Source organism: Lepidochelys olivacea (genome assembly GCF_965140295.1).
Source record: "Lepidochelys olivacea isolate rLepOli2 genome assembly, chromosome: 11".
NCBI lineage: Eukaryota > Metazoa > Chordata > Testudines > Cheloniidae > Lepidochelys > Lepidochelys olivacea.
In genome coordinates this window covers 12,350,227-12,370,396 of record NC_140421.1, presented here as the reverse complement: position 1 = coordinate 12,370,396, position 20,170 = coordinate 12,350,227, and the positions used below count along the sequence as shown (strand labels likewise).

Below are 20,170 nucleotides of genomic sequence, written 5' to 3'. Positions count from 1 at the left end.
CCTGTGGGGCTGGGCTTGGCTTCCTGATCTCGCCACAAAGTCATGTAGCACATGCACCCCCACCCCCCCACCCCAATGCCCCACCCTTCCACAGCCCTAGTGCTGCTGGATTGCCTGCCCTGAGCTGGGCTGTGGTGGGCCAAAACAAGACAAAAAGATCTGAGGGGCCAGATGCAGTCTACAGGTCGTCAGTTGCTCATCCCTAGCATATACAGTATAGAACATAAAAGGGTGAAATGTGCAGGAGTATAGTAGACATGAAGGGCTCTGAGCCAGCACAGCATAGGGCACTGGGTATGGAAGATGGGACTATGACTGATCAGCCTGTGGCTATGCAGATTAAGTGGCTAGTGAAGTGGGTGAATGGGGATCATGCCACTGTTCCAATCCAGACAGTGCTGTATTGATTGCAGTACTTGGCCCATATGTTAGAAGCTGTCCCCCTGTCATAGCTGTGCAGTTCTTCTGCACAGTGCTTACTCACAGCTGTGTGCAGTATGTTTAAATGTAAATGTCACCTCAAAACAGATAAACGCTTTATACTCTGTCGCTATTCCATTTTATGGATCAGATTCTGCCCTTGTATCGTATATATGCACAAAACTCCCAATGGCCTCAGTGTCTCATTTTGCCCCATATGTATGTACCACAGCAAGGACATTCAATTTACTATTGTTAAAATGACCTGGTGACCCAATTACCAATCTCTGCAAAGCACATACTTCAGCGACTCGGCTGCATTTCAGCTCTAGGATCACAGCTTTACAGAGCTCCCTGTACCGTGGTAACACTTTCTGTCCCATCGACCTGTGAACCTACGATAGCAGAAGTGGCACATGAATGCAGCCAATAGCTTCATAAGCATTGAATAATTTTGCCCCAGCACAGAATGAGAATTATTGTCAGAGATACTCTGATATCTTTGGCATTTGCCAAACAAATGCCAGTGGAACAACTTGCCACACTGTGAAATGAGTCACTGATTGTTACTTCCTATAGCACAGGGACAGCATGAGTTCATTTAATGCTGCCCTGCATTGCTTTGAGCTAGGAGTGCTAAGCTTGCACATTGGGTTCTTAGTTCTAAAAGGGTCTCAACTCAGCCTACTTTGTGTGGGCATAAATTAACTGTGCCTGGAAAAAAACCCACCTCATGTTGTACAGTACCTATCTTCTCCGTTGTAATTTCTATGTAAATTGTAAGCTTTCTGGAACATGGTGCCTAGCACATTTTGAGCACTGCATAAATGCAGTTTAGATGTTCAGTTACCTGATTTATGGGCAGTTACATATCTAAATTACAGGATACGTAGTGATAATGAAACATTGGCAAAAAAGGAGCCATCACTGAAAATCTAATCCTGTACATCCAACACATCTTTCAAATCCAAATAGAAACTGTTCATTTGCAGCCCTGATGCTGACATGTTTAAGGTGAGGGTTGCAGTTTTAATTTCAGTCAGTTGTGATGAAGAATTAATCACTCAATCAATCACAAAGATCCCTTTAGTGTGTGTGTGATGGGTGAGATTATTTCTGATTGTTTTCTGTTCAGTGGGATCCGTATAATAAGTAGTGGGGGTTCATCCTCCCCTAGATGCTTGTGTGCGACTCCCAGTAGAGTCAGTGGGAGTTAAGCACACACATTGAGGGGGAAAAGCAATCCCTATGCTTTGAATGAAATGAACTAATAATGAGGAGGCATTGTGTGACTGTTTTTGAGCGTGTGTGGGCTGCCATTATATTTGCTGAATACTAATATAGGTAGCCATGTTAGAAAAACACCTGTGCAAATATTCAGTGACAATTCAGAAATACCTCCTGATGTTAGTGCTCTTGCTTTTTGCAAATTATGCAATTTTTCCTCCATAATTATTGTCACTGCATTAAAAATGAAGGTCAAATTTTGCTTTCTTTACTTATGCAAGTCTTCCATTTTCTTCACTGAATAAGAGGGAGGGAGTAAAGAGAGCTCAATTCGATCTGTTGTGTGTGGAAATGCTCTTTAATAGCCACTATCAAAGATGACTAAATTTTGCAAACAACACAGCAACATAAAACAGTGGATTCTTGGCACTAGACTATGAAGGATCAGGGCCTCACAGAGAAAAGATATGGAGTTTAATATTAACAACAGAATTGAATGAATTTTAATCAACAAATGAATTAATATTTAGCTGTTAGGATTATAATCTCAGTTATAATTCCAGAATACATCCACTAAAGACACTGGAGTTACTCCACATCTGAACAGCTATAACCAAGATCAAAATCTGACCCATGACAACAGATTTTAAAAGTCTGTTGATAAATAGAATTTATTACAATATTGAAGTGAAGCATGTATAATAGTCATGCAAAAGGCAAGTAAATTAGGTAATGCAAACACCAGTTTTCATGTAATGTACAATGAAAATGACACTTGAATCAGGAAACTGCATGTAAGGGGAACTGGTTGTCGATGGTCAGGCCTAGTGGTCAGAGAACGAGTCAGGCCCAGTGGTCAGAGTCTGAATGCCAGAGTCCAAGGTCAAAGCAGCATCAGAGCCGGGGATCAGAGTCACAGGTCAGAACCGAAATCAGAGTCCAGATGCCAGAGCCAAGGGTCAAGACAGAGTCAGAGCCAGGAATCAGAGTCAAGAGTCAGACCCAGATTACCTGGAGTCTGGGAAGCCAGAAGCAGGGCTGGTTCCAAGGAAAGAGCAAGACTGGAACTGGAATGGAAAAAGGCTGGGTGTAAGGCAAGGTCTAGGCTGGAGCAGTGGAGGAGCAAAGCAGGAGCAGAGTTTGGAGTGAGGCAAGCACAAGGAGACAAACAATGTGTGGGCATATGTGTTGAACAGCCAGTGAGCTACTGCTGCTGCTGGGTTTAAGAACTGGCCTGCTGACATGTTAGACTGTCAGGAGACTGAGCAGCTGCAGCTGCAGGGCCTTACTCCTGACACTGCACTACTATACCTATTGAGGACCCAGGGTAGAGGATTCTCCACTCTGTTACAGCCAGTTTGAAGTGTTGTAACTCCTTTGAAATCAGCAATGTAACACTGGTGTAAAACTGGTGTAACAGAGAAGAGAATCAGACCCCTGGTCTTTCCCCTGACATGTACACAACATTCATTATTTTTTTACCCACTATCATCAATAAAGCACCAGTGGGACAATACAGTACATTTAAAATGTGGACTATTTACAATACTGCCTTATGAACTATTCCTGGCTACTATTTTAGTGGTTCTGACAGAGACACCATTAGTTCTCCAAAACAAAGGAATAAAATCTTGGGGTATTGGCTATATTTGGCATCAGCATGACAAAAGCAAAAGATAAAAGTTCAAATCAATTCAAGGTAAGTGAGGTAATATCTTTTATTGGTACCTTTCCCAGAAGAGCTTTGCGTAGCTCCAAAGTTTCTCTCTTTCAACAATAGAAGATATTTCCTCACTCATCTTGTCTCTCTAATATCCTGGGACAAACACGGCTACAACACTGCAAATTAAGTTCAGTCTGTCAGAGGTTTTTTGTTTTGTTTCTTTTCCTGTACTGAACATTTTTACTATCAACAGCCACAAAAATGAGATCAACCAAACAGTAATAATCCATCACCATAACAAATTAAACTCCGGAATCCAGGGGACTAATCTTCTTGAATCTATAGCTACGGTTTGATAATCAGCTGATCTGCCTGCAAGGATGGCACAAGGATTACAGCCAGTTGCAATTTTTTTGCACACATCAGCTTTCTGCTGGAAATGGAGTTTTGTTGAAATAGAAATATTTCACAGGAATGTGCAGATTTTGACAAAATTTTCAACAGGAAAAGTCTAACAAATCACTCAGCCTTTCTCATTTCAATATTGTCAAAATAATTTGTTTCGACAAGGTAAAAATATAGTTTCAACGTTATCATTTTAATTCATTTGGTTAGATGATTATATTCAAATATTAATTTAAATAACATATATATGTGATATTTTAAATTATTTCAACATTATCAAATTGAAATGTTTCAATGGTTCCAAATCAACATTTTTCAGTTTCCTTGTTTTTGCTGTGGGAAATTCTGGCTTTTCATTCTGATTCAGAATGAAACAAATTTCAAAATGGCAGAATTTCCTGTGCAACTAAAATTTATTTTTCTGACCAGCTCTAGAATTGACTAAGAACACATATCTCTTGTATACCTGTATGTTTCTACCAGCCTATCATGGGAACAATGTTTTGAATTTATAGGCATATTAAAAATATATAGATCTTAAAGACAAAGAAATACACCAACTTAAGTAAACCTGTTTGGCTGACCCCTGGTGTTTGCTGAAGATTTATTGTGTTTGTCAATCTCATGATTATATTGCAAGTAATGTGATTGGCCCCTACTTCGGGCAGTCTCATGAAAAGATTCAGCTGGTCATGAGATTTTGGGGAAAACAGAAGCACAGACAGCAAGAGACCACCTGTACTGTAGGAGAAGTTGCACTAAATTGCAAATGGGGATTATGAGCTCTAGTCACAGCTCTTCCACTAATTGCTGTTAATATTTCTGTGCACTTCATAATGCTTATCATGAGTCAAGTTCTCAAACTGCTATCCTGGTGAGGGATAACTGTCATTCACCCAATTCATGGGTATGATAATTCAGAGTTTGCACAAAGTCACAAGAGCTGAGAATAAAATCCAGTTCCCTAATATAAATGAGCCAAGTCTCATCCACTTTGCCATGTGGCCTTTGAGAAGAAGCTTGGCAAATTAGGTGTTTTAGTAATACACACCAAAGCCTGATCTACACTAGAAAATTAGGTCGGCTTACCTACGTCACTCAGGGATGCGAAAAATCCACACTCCTGAGTGACATGGTTAAGCTGACCTAAGTCTCCAAGTAGACGGTGCTAGGCCAACAGAAGAATTCCTCTGTTGACCTAGCCACCACCTTGCAGGAAGGTGGATTAACTACACTGACGGGAGAACCCCACCCACTGGTGTAGGTAGTGTCTACACTGAAGCACTACAGTGGCACAGCTGCAGTGGTACAGCTGTGCCACTGTAACATTTCAAGTGCAGAAAAGCCCTAGCATAGTGCAGCTCTGTGTCACCCCCTTTTAGTAGCTCGACCTTATAGAGAGGTTTCTGCTCTGCTACTGCTTCCGTGCTACGAGAGCTGGTTCTTTAGATAAAGTGGTACAGGTTTGTGCGTTTACATCCAGAAGGCTCAGGGTCAGACCCTACAGACAATCCAAATCTGGGCATTGTTTCGTTTGGTTATGTTGTCTGTAAGTAACAGACCACAAGTTGCTTCCACGCAGGAAGAGAAACCAGAAACCTGATGCCCAGAGTTCCAGTGCTGTCTCACAAACGTGTCTGTAACCCTCCGGGAATGTGTGTTTTTTTCTCCCTGTAAGGACTGTTCCAGATAAAAAATAACAGCATTATTTCTCCCCTCACCAGTTATTCATATATCTGAAGTGAAACAGATCTGTGCCATGGATATGAAGGTTGTGGGTTAAGACCTTGTCGATTAGCCATGTGGGGTGACAAATATATAGACATGCAACTTTGTATAAGAATCCTGGAATAATTTCATGATATTTTGGAGACTGACTCATGATTTTTGAATTTCTGGGGTCAGCACTACCAAAAGTTTAGTTAGTTTTTCTGTTAACTCCAAACAATTTTTTTACCTGCTATTGCTTTAGTTCTCTACTTTCCTTGCCAAAGCTCAATATTTCCCCCCTTGTTGTGCCATAGTAGCCCAACTAAAAGAGGAGAATTCCAGCATTCCCATCAACTCTAGACATGCAGGTAGGTCAAAAACCAAACCACAACGCTTTCAAAAATTACCCTGAGACAACACTCACTAAACACTCATTATCAACATGGTTTCCTAAATTATGCATGTTTTAAATCAGTACTGGACTTTATGCCAAACTTAACAATGCTGACATCCAACAGAGTTGGAATTTGTAAGACAAAACACTGGATTTTGATCTCCAAGACCAAACAAGTAGCTGTTTGCAATTCAGTTTTGGCTTGACTATCCCATAACCTCATTTAGTTTTGGTTGAACTAGTTCAAAAATATTTCAATACTAAAAGATCATAGGGATATACTTTTACCTGCAGGTGTTCTAGTACTCACCACATTTAGTAGTTCCCATGACAAACAGAACCTAAGCATATTTTAAAATATATTAACACTTATAATATAACACCTTTTTAATCCCAAAGTGCTTTGGAAACTATATACATACAGCACTTCTGGAATGTAATCCACTCCAGAATGGATGACAGGTAGGTGGACAACCAATGTACTGCACACTACAATGGAGGAAGGGGAAATTTTAGCCAGGAAATCCAAAGCAAACTGCTACTCACATGAAGAATACCATATGATCTTTGATTCAAAATAGAACAGACAGGCCCTTGGTTTTCAAGGTCTAATCTGAATGCCCCCAACCAGGAAACCATGGAATTGAAATTATCTGCCCAAGAAGAATGAAGGGCAAAGTTGAATCTGTGGGGATTTGAATTTGTAGGTACAAGAAAGCATAGACACTTGAAAGCTGATGTTTAGACCTCAAGCTATCCCTTCCCAATTGATCTCATGGGACAAAATAGAAGAGTTGATACTTGTGTAGGCGAGAAAGTGAGTAATTTTTCACCATCCATTTATAATCACTTCCTGTGAAGCACAGCTACTTTCCCTGTGTGGTGCTTGGGATGTGCTCCTCCATAATAGCTGCAGTTAGAAGAGGGTCCAGTAGTTCACTTGTGGATATAGGTTTTAAGGAATCCTAAGGTGTTCAGAATCTACAGTAATACAGGCTATCTATGCACCAATATAGACAATGTTTTAATCCTGAATAAGAACAACATGATTTGCCGCATTTTGATTCAGATGCAAGCTCCGCAAACTCTAGAGGCACAACATCTCTGGCCCAACCCTAGCTCACATGGTATGTTTGATGAGGATGAAATAATGATTCTCCAAGTTCTGAAGCAATGGCATTCAGAATGTGTGCACTTGTTACACATTATACTTTTGGTATTTTACATTGTAATCTTAGAGCATCTAAACCTAAAAGTCAATAATAGCTGACAGGTTTCAGAGTAGCAGCCGTGTTAGTCTGTATCTGCAAAAAGAAAGGAGTGGCACCTTAGGAGTGGCACCTTAGAGACTAACAAATTTATTTGAGCATGAGCTTTCGTGAGCTACAGCTCACTTCGAAGTGAGCTGTGTAGCTCACGAAAGCTTATGCTCAAATAAATTTGTTAGTAAACTGATGCGAGACCAAAGGGCAATGAAGTAGCTCAACAAAGCTTGAGCAATTTCTCAACAAAAGGACAAGTGGAGAGCACTGTATTATATTTAGGTACTGAATACCCAACTGTGCATTGACAAACAACAGATGTCACAAATCATAGAATTTAAGGCCAGAGGGGACCTCTAGATCATCTAGTCTGACCTCCTGTATATCACAGGCCACCACCACCACCCAGCCACCCACACACTAAACTCAACAATTGCAATTGGACCAAAGTATTACAGCCTTTGGGAGACTAAACAATTGTGTGCCACTGGTAGACAACAGAAGGGACTGAGGTGTACCAATACCAATGGCAGGGGACTGATTAAGTGAGATATACCCAGATAATTTTAGCAAGTGAGCAGCACCCCATACCGCAGAGGAAGGCAAAAAAACCAACCACCCTAAGGTTTACTGCTTTCTCAGGTGATCCTGAGCATTAAAGCATTTTGGGAGTAAGAGGGGGCCTACGGGAGATATTGCAGCTATCAAGGATCCACCTGGGAATTCCGTACAAGACAACATTCTCTTAACTTGGATTTAAAACTAAACCATGCCTCAGCCCTTTACAGACCTGAAGGTCTTTTAAAAAATGTACAGGGAGTGCCATCTACAGGCCAAAACAATATTGAGACAAATTCTCTCATTCCAGCAAAGTGGTGGGTAAATCTAAACCAGTGGTTCTCAACCAGGGATCCATGAGCAGCTTTCAGGGGGCCTGCCAAGGAGGGCCAGCATTAGACTCTCTGAGGCCCAGGGCAGAAAGCCGAAGCCCCACTATATGGGGCTGAAGCCCAGGGCCCTGAGCTCCGCCACCCAGAGCTGAAGCTGAAGCAATGTAGCTTCGCGGGGTGCCCTATGGTGTGGGGCCCCAGGCAATTGCCCAGCTTCATACCCCCTAACACGGACCCTGACTTTTATATGTAGAAAACCAGTTATTGTGGCACAGGTGGGCCGTGGAGTTTTTATAGCATGTTGGGGGGGACTCAGAAAGAAAAAAGTTAAGAACCCCTGACCTAAACAACATGGGATCAGATTGCCCACACCTGCAAAAGAGCCTACTCAGAAAAGTTTCTCTTGAAAAATTAGCTTCAGATCATTCAAAACCTGTATATCCCCTGAGACTGTGGAGATTTTGGGGGAGATCTTAAATAGAGGTCATTTGCCTCCATACTGTCTGTCAGCCCTCCCCTGTAATTAACAATCAGCATGAATCCAGGCAAGCTGTTTCAACAGGGCTTCTGCCAGGAGATGCCCATAGTACCCTATGTGAAGGAAGATTTCACAGCATGCAGAGGGCTCTGCCTAGAAGTTAATAAGCCTGAGGCCGTTATTAACTTCTAAGCAGATTTCTTGGAGTGTTGGCAGGAGGGACAGTGCACTACATTCTCCCTCTTCGTATGTGGAGTCTGGGGAGCTTTTTGTAGGGGGCAGTTCAAAGCCGACAGAGCTGCAGTAGTGGCTGATCTCGTCCTTCCATACAGACATGAACGGATCAAGGGAGCACGATCCAGTCTATAGTATTTTCTCATTCAGTTCTGGAAGAAAAATATTCAGTGCTATTCTATATTGAAGTACCTGGTGGGGAAAGATAGGCTTGTAGATTCTAAAATCGGACCTTATTTGTATTTACATCATGTGTAACATTTGGGGAATTGGCTGAACTGTGATTCTCATATGCACCCATAAAAGATACTCTAGGCCCCCAAAGAGGCTTCTGTGCTTATTTGTCATTCCAGGTAGTACTGCATCAGCTGTATTTCCTCGGATGATATCTTGATAACAACTAATCATTTGTGTCTGATTCTTTCATTTTATTACTGGCTGGTGCTCTAAGAGCAGCTTTTTCAGGAGTGACAAGCCATAGGCTAGTGTTATCTGGCTGAGAAACAGCCAAAGACCTCAGATTTGCACGAGATATGAAAAAGGCCTATAAAATGCACAAGAAAAGCCTGGGTTCTGGATGGTGCAGAGGGCCCACTCAGAGCTCCAGCGATTTTGTCCATCTTCATTTTATAGGCCATCCTTACATTTCATCCAGAATAATTACAATAAGAAAAATCTCCAAATTTTACAAGAAACAGGTATCTTCATACAATGCACAGTTAACCTGTGAAAATGGTTGTCATGGGATGTCATGAAGGCCAAAACTATAAGTGGGTTAAACAAAGAATTAGATAATTCATGGACAATAAGTCCAACAAAGGCTGTTAACCAAGATGGTCAAGGACACATCCCTATGCTCTGGGCATCCCTAAATCTCCAACTGCCAGAAGCTGGGACTGGAAAACAGGAGATGGATCACTTAAAATTGCCCTGTTCTGTTCATTGTCATTGAAATACCATTGCATGCGTCTTCAGTCTCTTAGGCCACGGTATGCATATACTGCACTTTTTCACCCTGAGTTACTTGATTGCCAATTAACTCAATCTTTGCAAAGGGATAATGTGGACATTCCTCAATCCTTCATCCCAGGATACAAACATTTTTTGCTTTAACCTGGGGCTCAGCCAGGAACAAATCATATGGGATCATCCACACTAGCCTTTACAAAGCTGTTAAGCATCTTGAGTTAACTGGTAATTAATTCACTTGAGGGGGAAAAAAATCATTCTAATGAAGACAAACTCTAAAGGGTTAAGCCCCAAATCCAAAGGGAAGGGATGGGGGGGGGGGAATAAAAGAATAAATCATGAATACAGTGAAAAGAAGGAAGATTTATTCCCAAACCACAAAATCTACCTCATGAGACATTTCTTCAGAAGAATCCCAGGTGTGATAAATTTATAGTCTTTCCTCTTTATTCTTCCTATTACTCTTTCCAAAGCAGAGAGTATTGTGTTTTCAAGTCTTTGACCTTGGATAAAGCGTGGGATTCCTTTCACTTTCCCCCTCAACATACATCCCCATGCCCCATTTGCCAACACTGCATTCCAATGTCATAGTTCAGACAGACCTCATAAATTAGTAACAATATTCTCATGTAAATCTACCAGAAGAAGGGCCCAGATCCTATTCCCATTGAAGTTAATGGGAATTTTGCCAGGCCAACCATTTCTAAGTGGGAGGCAACACGGCTTAGAATCTAAAGCACAAGACTCAAAGTCATTAGAGTTCAGAGTCCGCCAGGCTGAGCAACCAATTACCACTGAGATGAGCTACCAATTGAGTAACATTTTGATCATGCCCCCAAAGACAACGTAATTGTAGGCTGTCAATGCAAAGGCTTCAGCTCGTGAGAAAAGGAGGTACCATTGTAGTCCTTCACTGTACAGTTCTGATGTGACCACTTCTGGAATACTGCATTCATATCTGAGCATCTGTATTACCAGAAAGATATTGACAAACTGGAGAGAGTTCAGAGAAAGAAAATAATAAAAGATTAGAGGGCTGAAAGGACTGACTAATAAAAAAGCCCAGTGGAGTTAAATATGTACAACATGACTAAGAGACAATTAAGAGGAGACATGATAACAGCTATAAATATATGAAGTCTGTAAATGCCAAGGAAGGCGATAAATTAATTATGACAGTAAAAGGGGCATAAACAAGAGAAATGGAAAGAAATTACAAAAGGGAAATCATAAACTGAACGTCAAGAAGAACTTCCAGACAGTGACCTCCAGCAGGCTGAGAAACAGTCTCCATATGGATATGCGTAAGCCCTATTGCTTGGGACATCTAAAATTGAACCAGGAAAACACCTGAAAAAGATGGCCAAGGGTTGCACTTGATGATACTTTCTTCATACTTCTATGATAGATCAGGGACCATCTGAGGGGCAATAAGTCTTGTGCCCATCATGTAAGCAAAGTAAAATCTATCTATGATCTATGTAAAATCTAATTTACCGAGAGCACCTTTCCATCTAGAATGCCCTGAGACTGGAGCACCTGACTCAAAGACCATCAGCAACCAAGGCTGAGATAAACTTTACGTACAAAAGTCTGCATTACTCTGTTTATGAGGAACTTAGAGCAAAATGTGATTAGTGATAAAAAGTTTGCATTCTGGTATATATTTTAAGTGTTTTTAATAAAGGGAAGCCATACAGCGTCATCCCAATAGATCAGTGTAGTTTGTCTAAGAAAAGGCTAAGAATTGACTACAAGTACCTATATGGGGAAGAGATTTCTAATATACATCTCTTTAGCCTAGCAGAAAAAAGGCATACTACGATCCAATGGCTGGAAGGTGAGGCGACATAAATTCAGACTAGGCATAGGGTAGAAATTTTTTAACAGTGATAGTAATTAATCATTAGAAGAACTTACCTAGAAATATGGTAAATTCTCCATCACACTAAGTCTTTGAAGTAAGACTTGATGTCTTTCCAAACTATATACCATATTTCAAACAGAAGTTATAGGCTTGATGCAGAAATTACAGGATGAGGTTCTATGGCCTGTGTTAAGCAGAAGGTCCGACTAGATGTGCATAATGGTCCCTTCTGGCCTTAAAATCTATTTATCTACTCACAATAAGTGGATAATATTTCTCATCATTGCAACCACATCAGCTTCTCCTCTGTTCCTTCATTGGCTGCCTCTCCAATTCTACTTTACATTCAAGTGCCCCATCATTAACTCCAAGGCCTGCATTACTCTTTCCCCATCGATAGTTCTCATCTCTTGCTTCTCTTCTGTTTCCCATGATCTGCTCTCCTTATTTCACCCTTCTTTTCTCACTCAAAATTGCGCCATTTTCATGTTCCCTTTATGCTGCCTCCCATTTCATGTGTGTCAGGAATCCTCTCCCATCAAAACCACTGCTGTGAAGAAATCTTCCAGTTTTGCTCTCAAGCCAACCTTTCATTTTGAACTGTTCATCTGTGGGTGATAGATCTTAAACTTTGCAGGGTAGGATCCTTGTCCATTTCATGTGTTTGAGAACAGTTACAGAGCTCTATAAATAACAACACTTGTTCTTAGGAGTCTAGGAAAGGAAAACAAAATCAGCATGAAGGCGCAAATTGTGCATATAACCCAGATTTTCAGCCTCTTACCTGTGCTACTTCTTCAAAATCATCATGTCTTTTCTGAAGGGCTCGTGCTCTGTGAAGAGACTTTCCCACTCCAGTGTGTTTACTAAGAAAGGCTTCCCCATGGTTTTCGATCCAGTCCAATACCTGGACACAAAAGAAGAACATCCAATTATCTATTATGTCTCTTTATCACACAGAATTTCTCAGTAAGTGGCTAAAATAGATGAAAAAATTATTTGTGTGTGTTTGCTGTAGAAAACACACTGGCATATGGCAGAGCCTAATCCAATCAGACAGAAGATAAAGTGTTTTTAGATGTTAGTGATAAATTACCATTATTGGAATGCCATTACCTGTTTATATGGCTTACAAATAACATGATCATTTGAGAGAGCATGAGTGTTTGCTTTTGAATAATTTAATTTGAGACTGTCTGAACTGCAGGGGTGGGAGGAAACGGGAAGTCTTTTACATCTGATATCTTCCACTTGTTATACATGTGATGTTTCACTCCATATTCTTTATGAAAATATGCTTATGATATGAATACGACATAACTGAGATATATTAATGCAAGATGGGTCTTGTAAGATATTATTGGAAAGCTTATGATTTCCTGAATGCGATTATTCAATTTGTATGCCTGTATCATTTCTGTATCCAAAGTTAGGAATATTGACTGTGTATCTGTATTTCAACTATGCTACTTTGTGTGATGCCCACTGCTAACACTTCAGGTACAACAATGGAAAAGCCATACAGGGCTGATGACCCATCTGCGAGGACAATGGACTGTGGAAAGGTTTGGCCTTCCTTGGGATGCTCCATACTGCCACTGACTCATGGATGCTGTGACACTACAGTCAGGTGGTCTTGTCACCTCATACTAAACATTACCCAGAACTTCTTGTAATTTTCCACTGGAAGGGAAAGGGGGTCAAATTTGGGGAACAAAGGATTCCCGCCTTATGTAAATCCTATGTAAGAGTGGGGAGGAAGGCAAATGGGACTCCTCCTCTTCATGTCCTCTCTGCTCAAGAAGAAAGACTGCTAAAGCCACCTGAAGTGAAGGCAGGGGCGGAGTCCAGACTAAGACAGGGGTACAATCTGAAAAGAAATATAACTGGAACTCTGAACCACAGAAACTTTGCAACCTGCCTAAAATAATATTTAGAGTAAGAAGTTACATTTCTGTAATTTTTCTTAAGTATATTGAGCTTAGCTTTCGTATTTTGCTTTATTTGGTCAGTAATCTGCTTTGTTCTGTCTGTTATCTCTTATATTCACTTAAAATTAACCTTTTGTAGTTAATAAACTTATTTCTTGTTTATAATATAACCCAGTTTAAGTAATTTCTAACCGGGGGCAGGGGGGGAAGAAGTTGTGCATATCTCCCTCCACATTGAGGGAGGGGGTGAATTTCATAAAACCTTTGGGTTTGTACCCCTTAAAGGGAGTGGGCACCAGAGTGTTGGGGCAAGCCCCTAAGGCTGAATGTTACCAGAGCTGATCTCTGTCTCTCTGTGCAGCTGGGTGTGGTCCTGCCTGTGTGCTTGGCTGGAAGAGACTTGTGAGCCTAACCCAGGAAGGCCAGATAAACGGGACCCAGGTTGGCAGAACAGGCTGACTCAGTGGCATCCCAGCACATTAGGTGACACCCCAAAGGGCCCAAACCTGCCACAATACACTCCCAGCATAAACTGAAACCTAGTGCTAGTTGTGCAATGATTGACTTCACACAGACAGCAGACTTCAGCGTGCAAAATCTAAAACAAGTCCAAACACATGAGGGAAGGATACATTTAAATTGCTCAGGAGGAGGGGAGAGAGGGTTAGCAGGGCATCTAAAAAGGAAAGGTTAAGGTCCTTAGCTAAAAGCTGTAAAACACTGATGGGTATCAACTTTTCAAGTAACTTCAGATTTCAAGCTACCCACTGTAACTGAACCCTGCTGAAAGCAAAGTCACAAGTCTGATAATCTGAAGGTTTGGGGGATTTTCTTTCCAAAACAGTTCAGCTGTATCACTGTTGTCAGTCTGGACCTGCCTCTCACAATAATGCTAGTTTGGTTTCTCAACCTGCTGTCCATTAAGCCACCATCATTTGTACTAAAGCCAAGATTTTGGATGCCTCATGTAGACATCCCATGAGTAGGGTCAGTTCATGCTAACCTGGGACCCCGCGGACCTGGCTCATGCTGATTGTAGCACGTCTGCAAAGTCTAAGGCAGGGGTCTCCAAACTTTTTGAATCGCGCACCGGCACGCCACCGAAGAATCAGCACTGCTGCCGCTGTGCCGGCGGTACTCCTCCTGCCATGCACCCCCAGGGATGGTCTTGCGCACGCACGCCGCTCTGGAGACCACTGGTCTAAGATATATTGTGTGATCCTCTCCCTCCAGCTGCCCTCAAGCTCCTAGGTCATGCAAGCAGTCGGGAGATAGGGGTTGTTCAGATCCACTTGGGGTAAGAAATGGAGAAAGTAAATAAGGAATGTGTCCCGCACTGGTGATTCTGTGTCACAGTGTGTGCAGGGATTCAGGATCTCATCCATCAAGTAAGGTGACCTGTACTGTTTGCAGGTGGGGTTTTCCTTCAGCTCCCATTGAAGTCAATGGAGAACTGAATAGTAGCTGGAGGTTTCCTGCTAACCAAGAAAGGTTGGCGCCTGTATTATGATAAAGGGTAAGACCACCCTGATTTCCCTAGAGATAAAATTATCATCACCATAGAGCTCTGCCAGCACAAAGTGGCTCCTACTTTCATACTTCACATGATGTGTCACTGGAGCATAAGCAGAGAACATCACATTAGCAGGGCCCCAGACATGTAGGCGTGGGGGTAGGGAGGGAAATTGCAACGGCAAGTTTATCAGCATTGTCTAGATAGACCACTGTGGCTTTTTAATACCACTCCATGCATGAGCAGGGATTCCTAGAGCCCAAGACAGAAGATACTGGCTGAGTGTAGAAGCCATTTGGCAAGTGTGGCTCTGGTGAAAGCAGCTGTTGCTGATTAAACTGAGATAACTGAAAAAATGAAAAAATGGAAGAAGGTGTGACTTTTATTCAGGCAAATGGAGTCATTTCATGATGTAGCTGTATAGGATCTAAAACACCTGGACTTTCAGATTTTCCTTCCATTATATATTCTAAATGCCTCTTTATAATGAGATCCTCTACAGCTGCAGTTTTTTATATATTGTCATTTTTCCTTTCTTCTTCCATTGATGGCAAGAACACTGTAATAATAATATTTAGAAATTTACATAGTAGTTTTCATCTACAGAGTTCAAAGCACTTCAAAAAAGTGGGTATTGAAGCACCCTACCTCCTGCTGAGACAATGTATAGTTGTCACAAATGTCATTTTGTGGATTAACTAGTAGCACATGGGATTTTGGAAACAAAATTCCTATCCATGCTTTTTCTTTTATGATCTACTCTGTTCCCATTTGCCTACATTATAGAACCTAACATATTCCTTTAATGATATGACAGCAACATAACACCTGGCCTGCTAAGAGCTTTTCTATGATATGTGTTGTTTGCGTATAACTTGTAATAATAGTAATTATTGGAGGGTTGCCTGCTAGCATGGCTGTCATTATGACTCTATTAATACTTCCATTAACATCCCCTTCCCTTTTGTCAGGGGTTTGCAACTTGTTATTAAAATTGGATTAAGGCTAAATCATGACTTAGAAGATCTCAACCCATGAGGTCACAGTCTCTTTTTTTTAATAGAAAATTGTAAACTGTAAAAATGTTATTTCCAATAAACTCACAAATGGCTTCAATTTTTTGGGCAACTTTTTCATATTTACGGCATTATATATTATATATAAATAGCATTTTTCATCCTGAAGCATTTTACACACTGTATTCAGAGGGGTTGCTTTAATCACTATTGAAATGTTTCTATTTCTGGTATGGGACACCTCCTTTTTTAAGACAACTCACATCAATAGTGTACAACAATTTAAGATAGGAAATGAAAAATACCACACCCACTTGGAACTGTAGGGGGAGTACGAGTAGGCAACATACTTTTACCTAATAGGGCCTGGCTACTGATACAAATCATGGTATTGCTACAAAAAGGGACATAGGATATTTAATCCATAACTAGTAACAGCAGTGGTTTTGCATCTCATCCACACAACACAGAGCTCCCTAATGCCATGCTGTGGCACTGGTTCAATAATAACTTACAGGGGAGGGTGCCATTTGCTGAATCACCATACCACTTCCTGCAACATTGGGAGGTTTCCTTTGAGGTCCCCTCTCTAAGTGCTGCCCTGGCCCAACACTACTTAGCTCATGAGATCAGATAAAATCACACCTCGGGATAATAAGGTTGTATGTCCGCTTCATAAATCAAAACAAGGTGAACAGTTCAGCTAAAACCTATTAATCATTCACTAATGATATACGCCTCAGTGCCTATTTGTCTGCTCCCCTCACAACTGTCTCCATACTTTTTTCTATGCTGCCTCTGTGCCTGGAATGCCCTCCTAAACAGATTCACTAGGCACCTTCCCTTCATGAAGCATCTGATACAATTTCTTCCTTAAGACCTATTTCTACCATAATGGCCATAAGAAATGAGTCAAATAAGATTTCTATTTAAAACGTAATGACTTGCTCAGTCACACTTGTGTGGCCCTGTTCTACATCAACCAAAGTCTATCTATTTAAGGTACTTATCTGGCCCCCTTACCATCGTACCTAAATGCCTCGCAATCTTTAATATATGTATCCTCACAACAACCCTGTGAAGTAGGGAAGTGCAATTATCCCCCATTTTACAGATGGAGAACTGAAGTACAGAAAGCCTAAGGCCAGATCCTCAAAGGTATTTAGGCACCTAACTCCCACTGAAATCAGTTAGGCCTACACAATGGCATAAGAGAGGAGTCAGAAGGAGGGCATGTCTCACTCCCGTATATGGGTGTGGAGCCTGAGTCACAATCTAATTATATATAAAGGGCAAAGTATTATTTATAAATACTAATATTAAGGGAGGACTGGATGATTTCAATGGGAGTTGGACACCTAAATACTTTTGAGGGTCTGGGTCTCAGCGACTTGCCCAAAGTCACAAAAGAAACCTGTGGCAGAGAAGGAAATTGAGCCTAGGTCTCCTGAGTTCTAGGCTAACATCCTAAGTACTGGGCCATCCTTTACTATTATTATTAATAAATAATATTTCACCCTTATATATAATGCCTTCCATCTGATAAGCTCACAGCTGCTTACAAGCATGACAAGATTAAACCTACCACCAAGTCTGTGAGGTACAGGAAATATTATGCTCATTGTACAAAGGGGCAAACTGAGGCATGGGACAGTTGAGTAGTGGCCTTAGTTTATACATCAGAGGCCTAATTTCCAGCAGTGCTGAGCACTCACACTCCAACTGAAAACAGTAGGAGATGCAGATGCTCAGACTTCTGAGTATAAGGCCCCGAGTCTGCAGCAGATCCAGTCCTGTGACTTAGCCACAAGAACAACCTTGAAAGGTCATCACTCAAATAAAAACATCAGCATTTGTAAACATTTATCTGTCTGTGGTCTTGGAGAGACCACAGTTTTTCTTATGCAGAGAAAAGGGAACGACTCCAGAATCACCAATAGATAAGTACTGGTCAATGCTGATTTTTTAAATTGAGATCACAGTACTTATGACTGATTCTGTTGCTGAAAATACTTGTCAGGTTTATAGCTAAACAGCAAAATTACAATGATTTAGTTCAAATAATTTAATTATTCCTTTGAAATACACACGACTTTTTGTATATTTTGAGAGTGCTGTCAAAAAGTGCAGAGTTGAACATTTAGTCCATTATGTTTTTGATTTTATAATTGTCCTCCATATTCCAAATATATTTTTAAATCACTAAGAAAAATACTACATGCCATGAATCATAATAATGATGACAACATCCTGTAACTGGTCACCTCATCTGAGACTGTCAGGGCCATAATTTGAAACATGAAGTAATTATTTAATCCCAAAATGTTTCTTTAATGATCTCTTTCCAGTGAGGATTACTATGATATTTGATCTAGATATCAAGCTCTTCAGGCCAGGAACTCTCGCTGACTAGGTGTTTGTGCAGCACCTGACACAATGGTGCCTGATCCAGATGTGGATACTACTGCAATAATAATACTAAAGAACCACAATGCTGATGCACATTTTATGAAGCCACAGAGGTTTCCAATACAGACTGCTGGGTTATCCTGGAGGCTCAACTCAGACTTCAGAATGCCTGTTAGAAAATACTTGTTGCATTAGTGAAAGTCTAGTTGGATTCTCACTTTAGGCACAGGCCTGAGTAGCGGGCAGAGTGTAAGGGGCACTGCCTAGGAAGCACTGTGATTCATACACACACCTGGGAGTCAGAATGCTGCCTCCCCTGCTTCCTCCTTGCTCGTGGTGTAGTACATTAGGGTACTGATTTCCCAGTAGTCTATCCCAGCAGCAATTTACAACAGCCCGCCACTCATGTTGGCACAGCTTCTCTGGTTAGCAAGGAAAGTGGTAGAGCCAAGGTTCCTTTGTTCCCTCGCTCCTTCCCTAAGCACCTGCACAATGGAAGGGAATAAGAGGGTATCCCTGCTTATCCCTACATGCCCAGACTCAGGGCCCAGGTGGCCTACAAAAGAGCATAAGCGAGGCATGAAAGGTGTCTGGTGTCCTTTCATGGGTGCAGCCTCTGAGTCACAATCTAATCTGTATACATTTAATATTCATATTAAACAGGGCTCAGACACACTGTTTGTTAGGAATCAGTGTTAGGATGTTAACAGCAGGAGAGCATAAACCATACAAAAGCCTCACTTCTGAGGACAGCTGTACCCTTTGGCAGAAATGTGGCAGGGGGAGGAAGGAAGAGACACACACACACAAATAATAGAAGACACCACTCTCAAAAGATGATTTTTAACATTGCCCTTATTTTAAAGGAGAAAAAAAGGAGTATAATTTTCATTTGTTTTCTACACAAATCACATTCTTTTTTTCTCTCCTGGCAAGCATTGATTATGCACTGAACAGAACAGAACGCCTTGGATCAGCCAGCAAACCCACGTCACCAATGAAATGAAACAAAACTACACTCAATGAATGGATGAAAACATTCTTGGGGCCTGATTCTCCTCTCACAGACTGCAGTATAAATATAGTGATATCAGTGGACTGCTCCTTATTTACACCAAGGCACATAATGTTAGCCAATACATTTATGTTAGTCATAGTATACACCACATGAACAGGTATTGTGTGTATGGCAACAATATAATATAAATTATATACATGGCATTGGGAAGTTATATTAACTGAATGTATTAAGCTCTTCTCAGAATTCTGTTCGCCCATGTCAAGTATCCCATAATACTCTGCAAAGCTGAAATCAGCTTTGGCCTTAGAAAATAGGAAGTCTGTCAAAGCTAAGATACAGGAATGGGGAGTCCTTGCACAGGATAGGATGTACCTCTGTGTTCAGCTGGTTTGGAGTGTAGCATCCAAAACAGAGATAAGAAAAGTACAGAACAAAACAACAATTTAAGGAACAGTTACGAATTGGTGGGCTGGATTTTAGTGACATGTAAAGAGTTTTGTAACTTGTAAAATCATACTATAAATACTACTAGCTGAAATGCATATCTTTGAGGCACACCTTCTGTGTAAGGTGAATATACGGTGACAATTCATTTCCTGGAATGAGGGTGTGTATATCTCCTTTTTGTAGTGTACTGCTTTGTCTTTAGACAATAAATATGGCTAAGTTCAGTCATTTGGTCTCTTGAGAATTTTTCGGAACAAACCAGAAATGTAATCAAACAAAGGGATATTGACTATCCTTTTTAGTCAATAATAAAA

At 40.9% G+C, this 20,170-nt stretch overlaps 1 protein-coding gene across 1 annotated transcript in view; it reads right to left on the bottom strand.

Moving 5' to 3' along the window:
* KALRN (kalirin RhoGEF kinase) overlaps positions 1–20,170 on the bottom strand; it is a 765,876-nt gene that overhangs the window by 328,866 nt on the left and 416,840 nt on the right. The window contains exon 10 of the mRNA XM_084643219.1: positions 12,304–12,426. Coding sequence (XP_084499345.1) covers positions 12,304–12,426 — 123 coding nt within the window. The remainder of the gene's footprint in view (positions 1–12,303; positions 12,427–20,170) is intronic.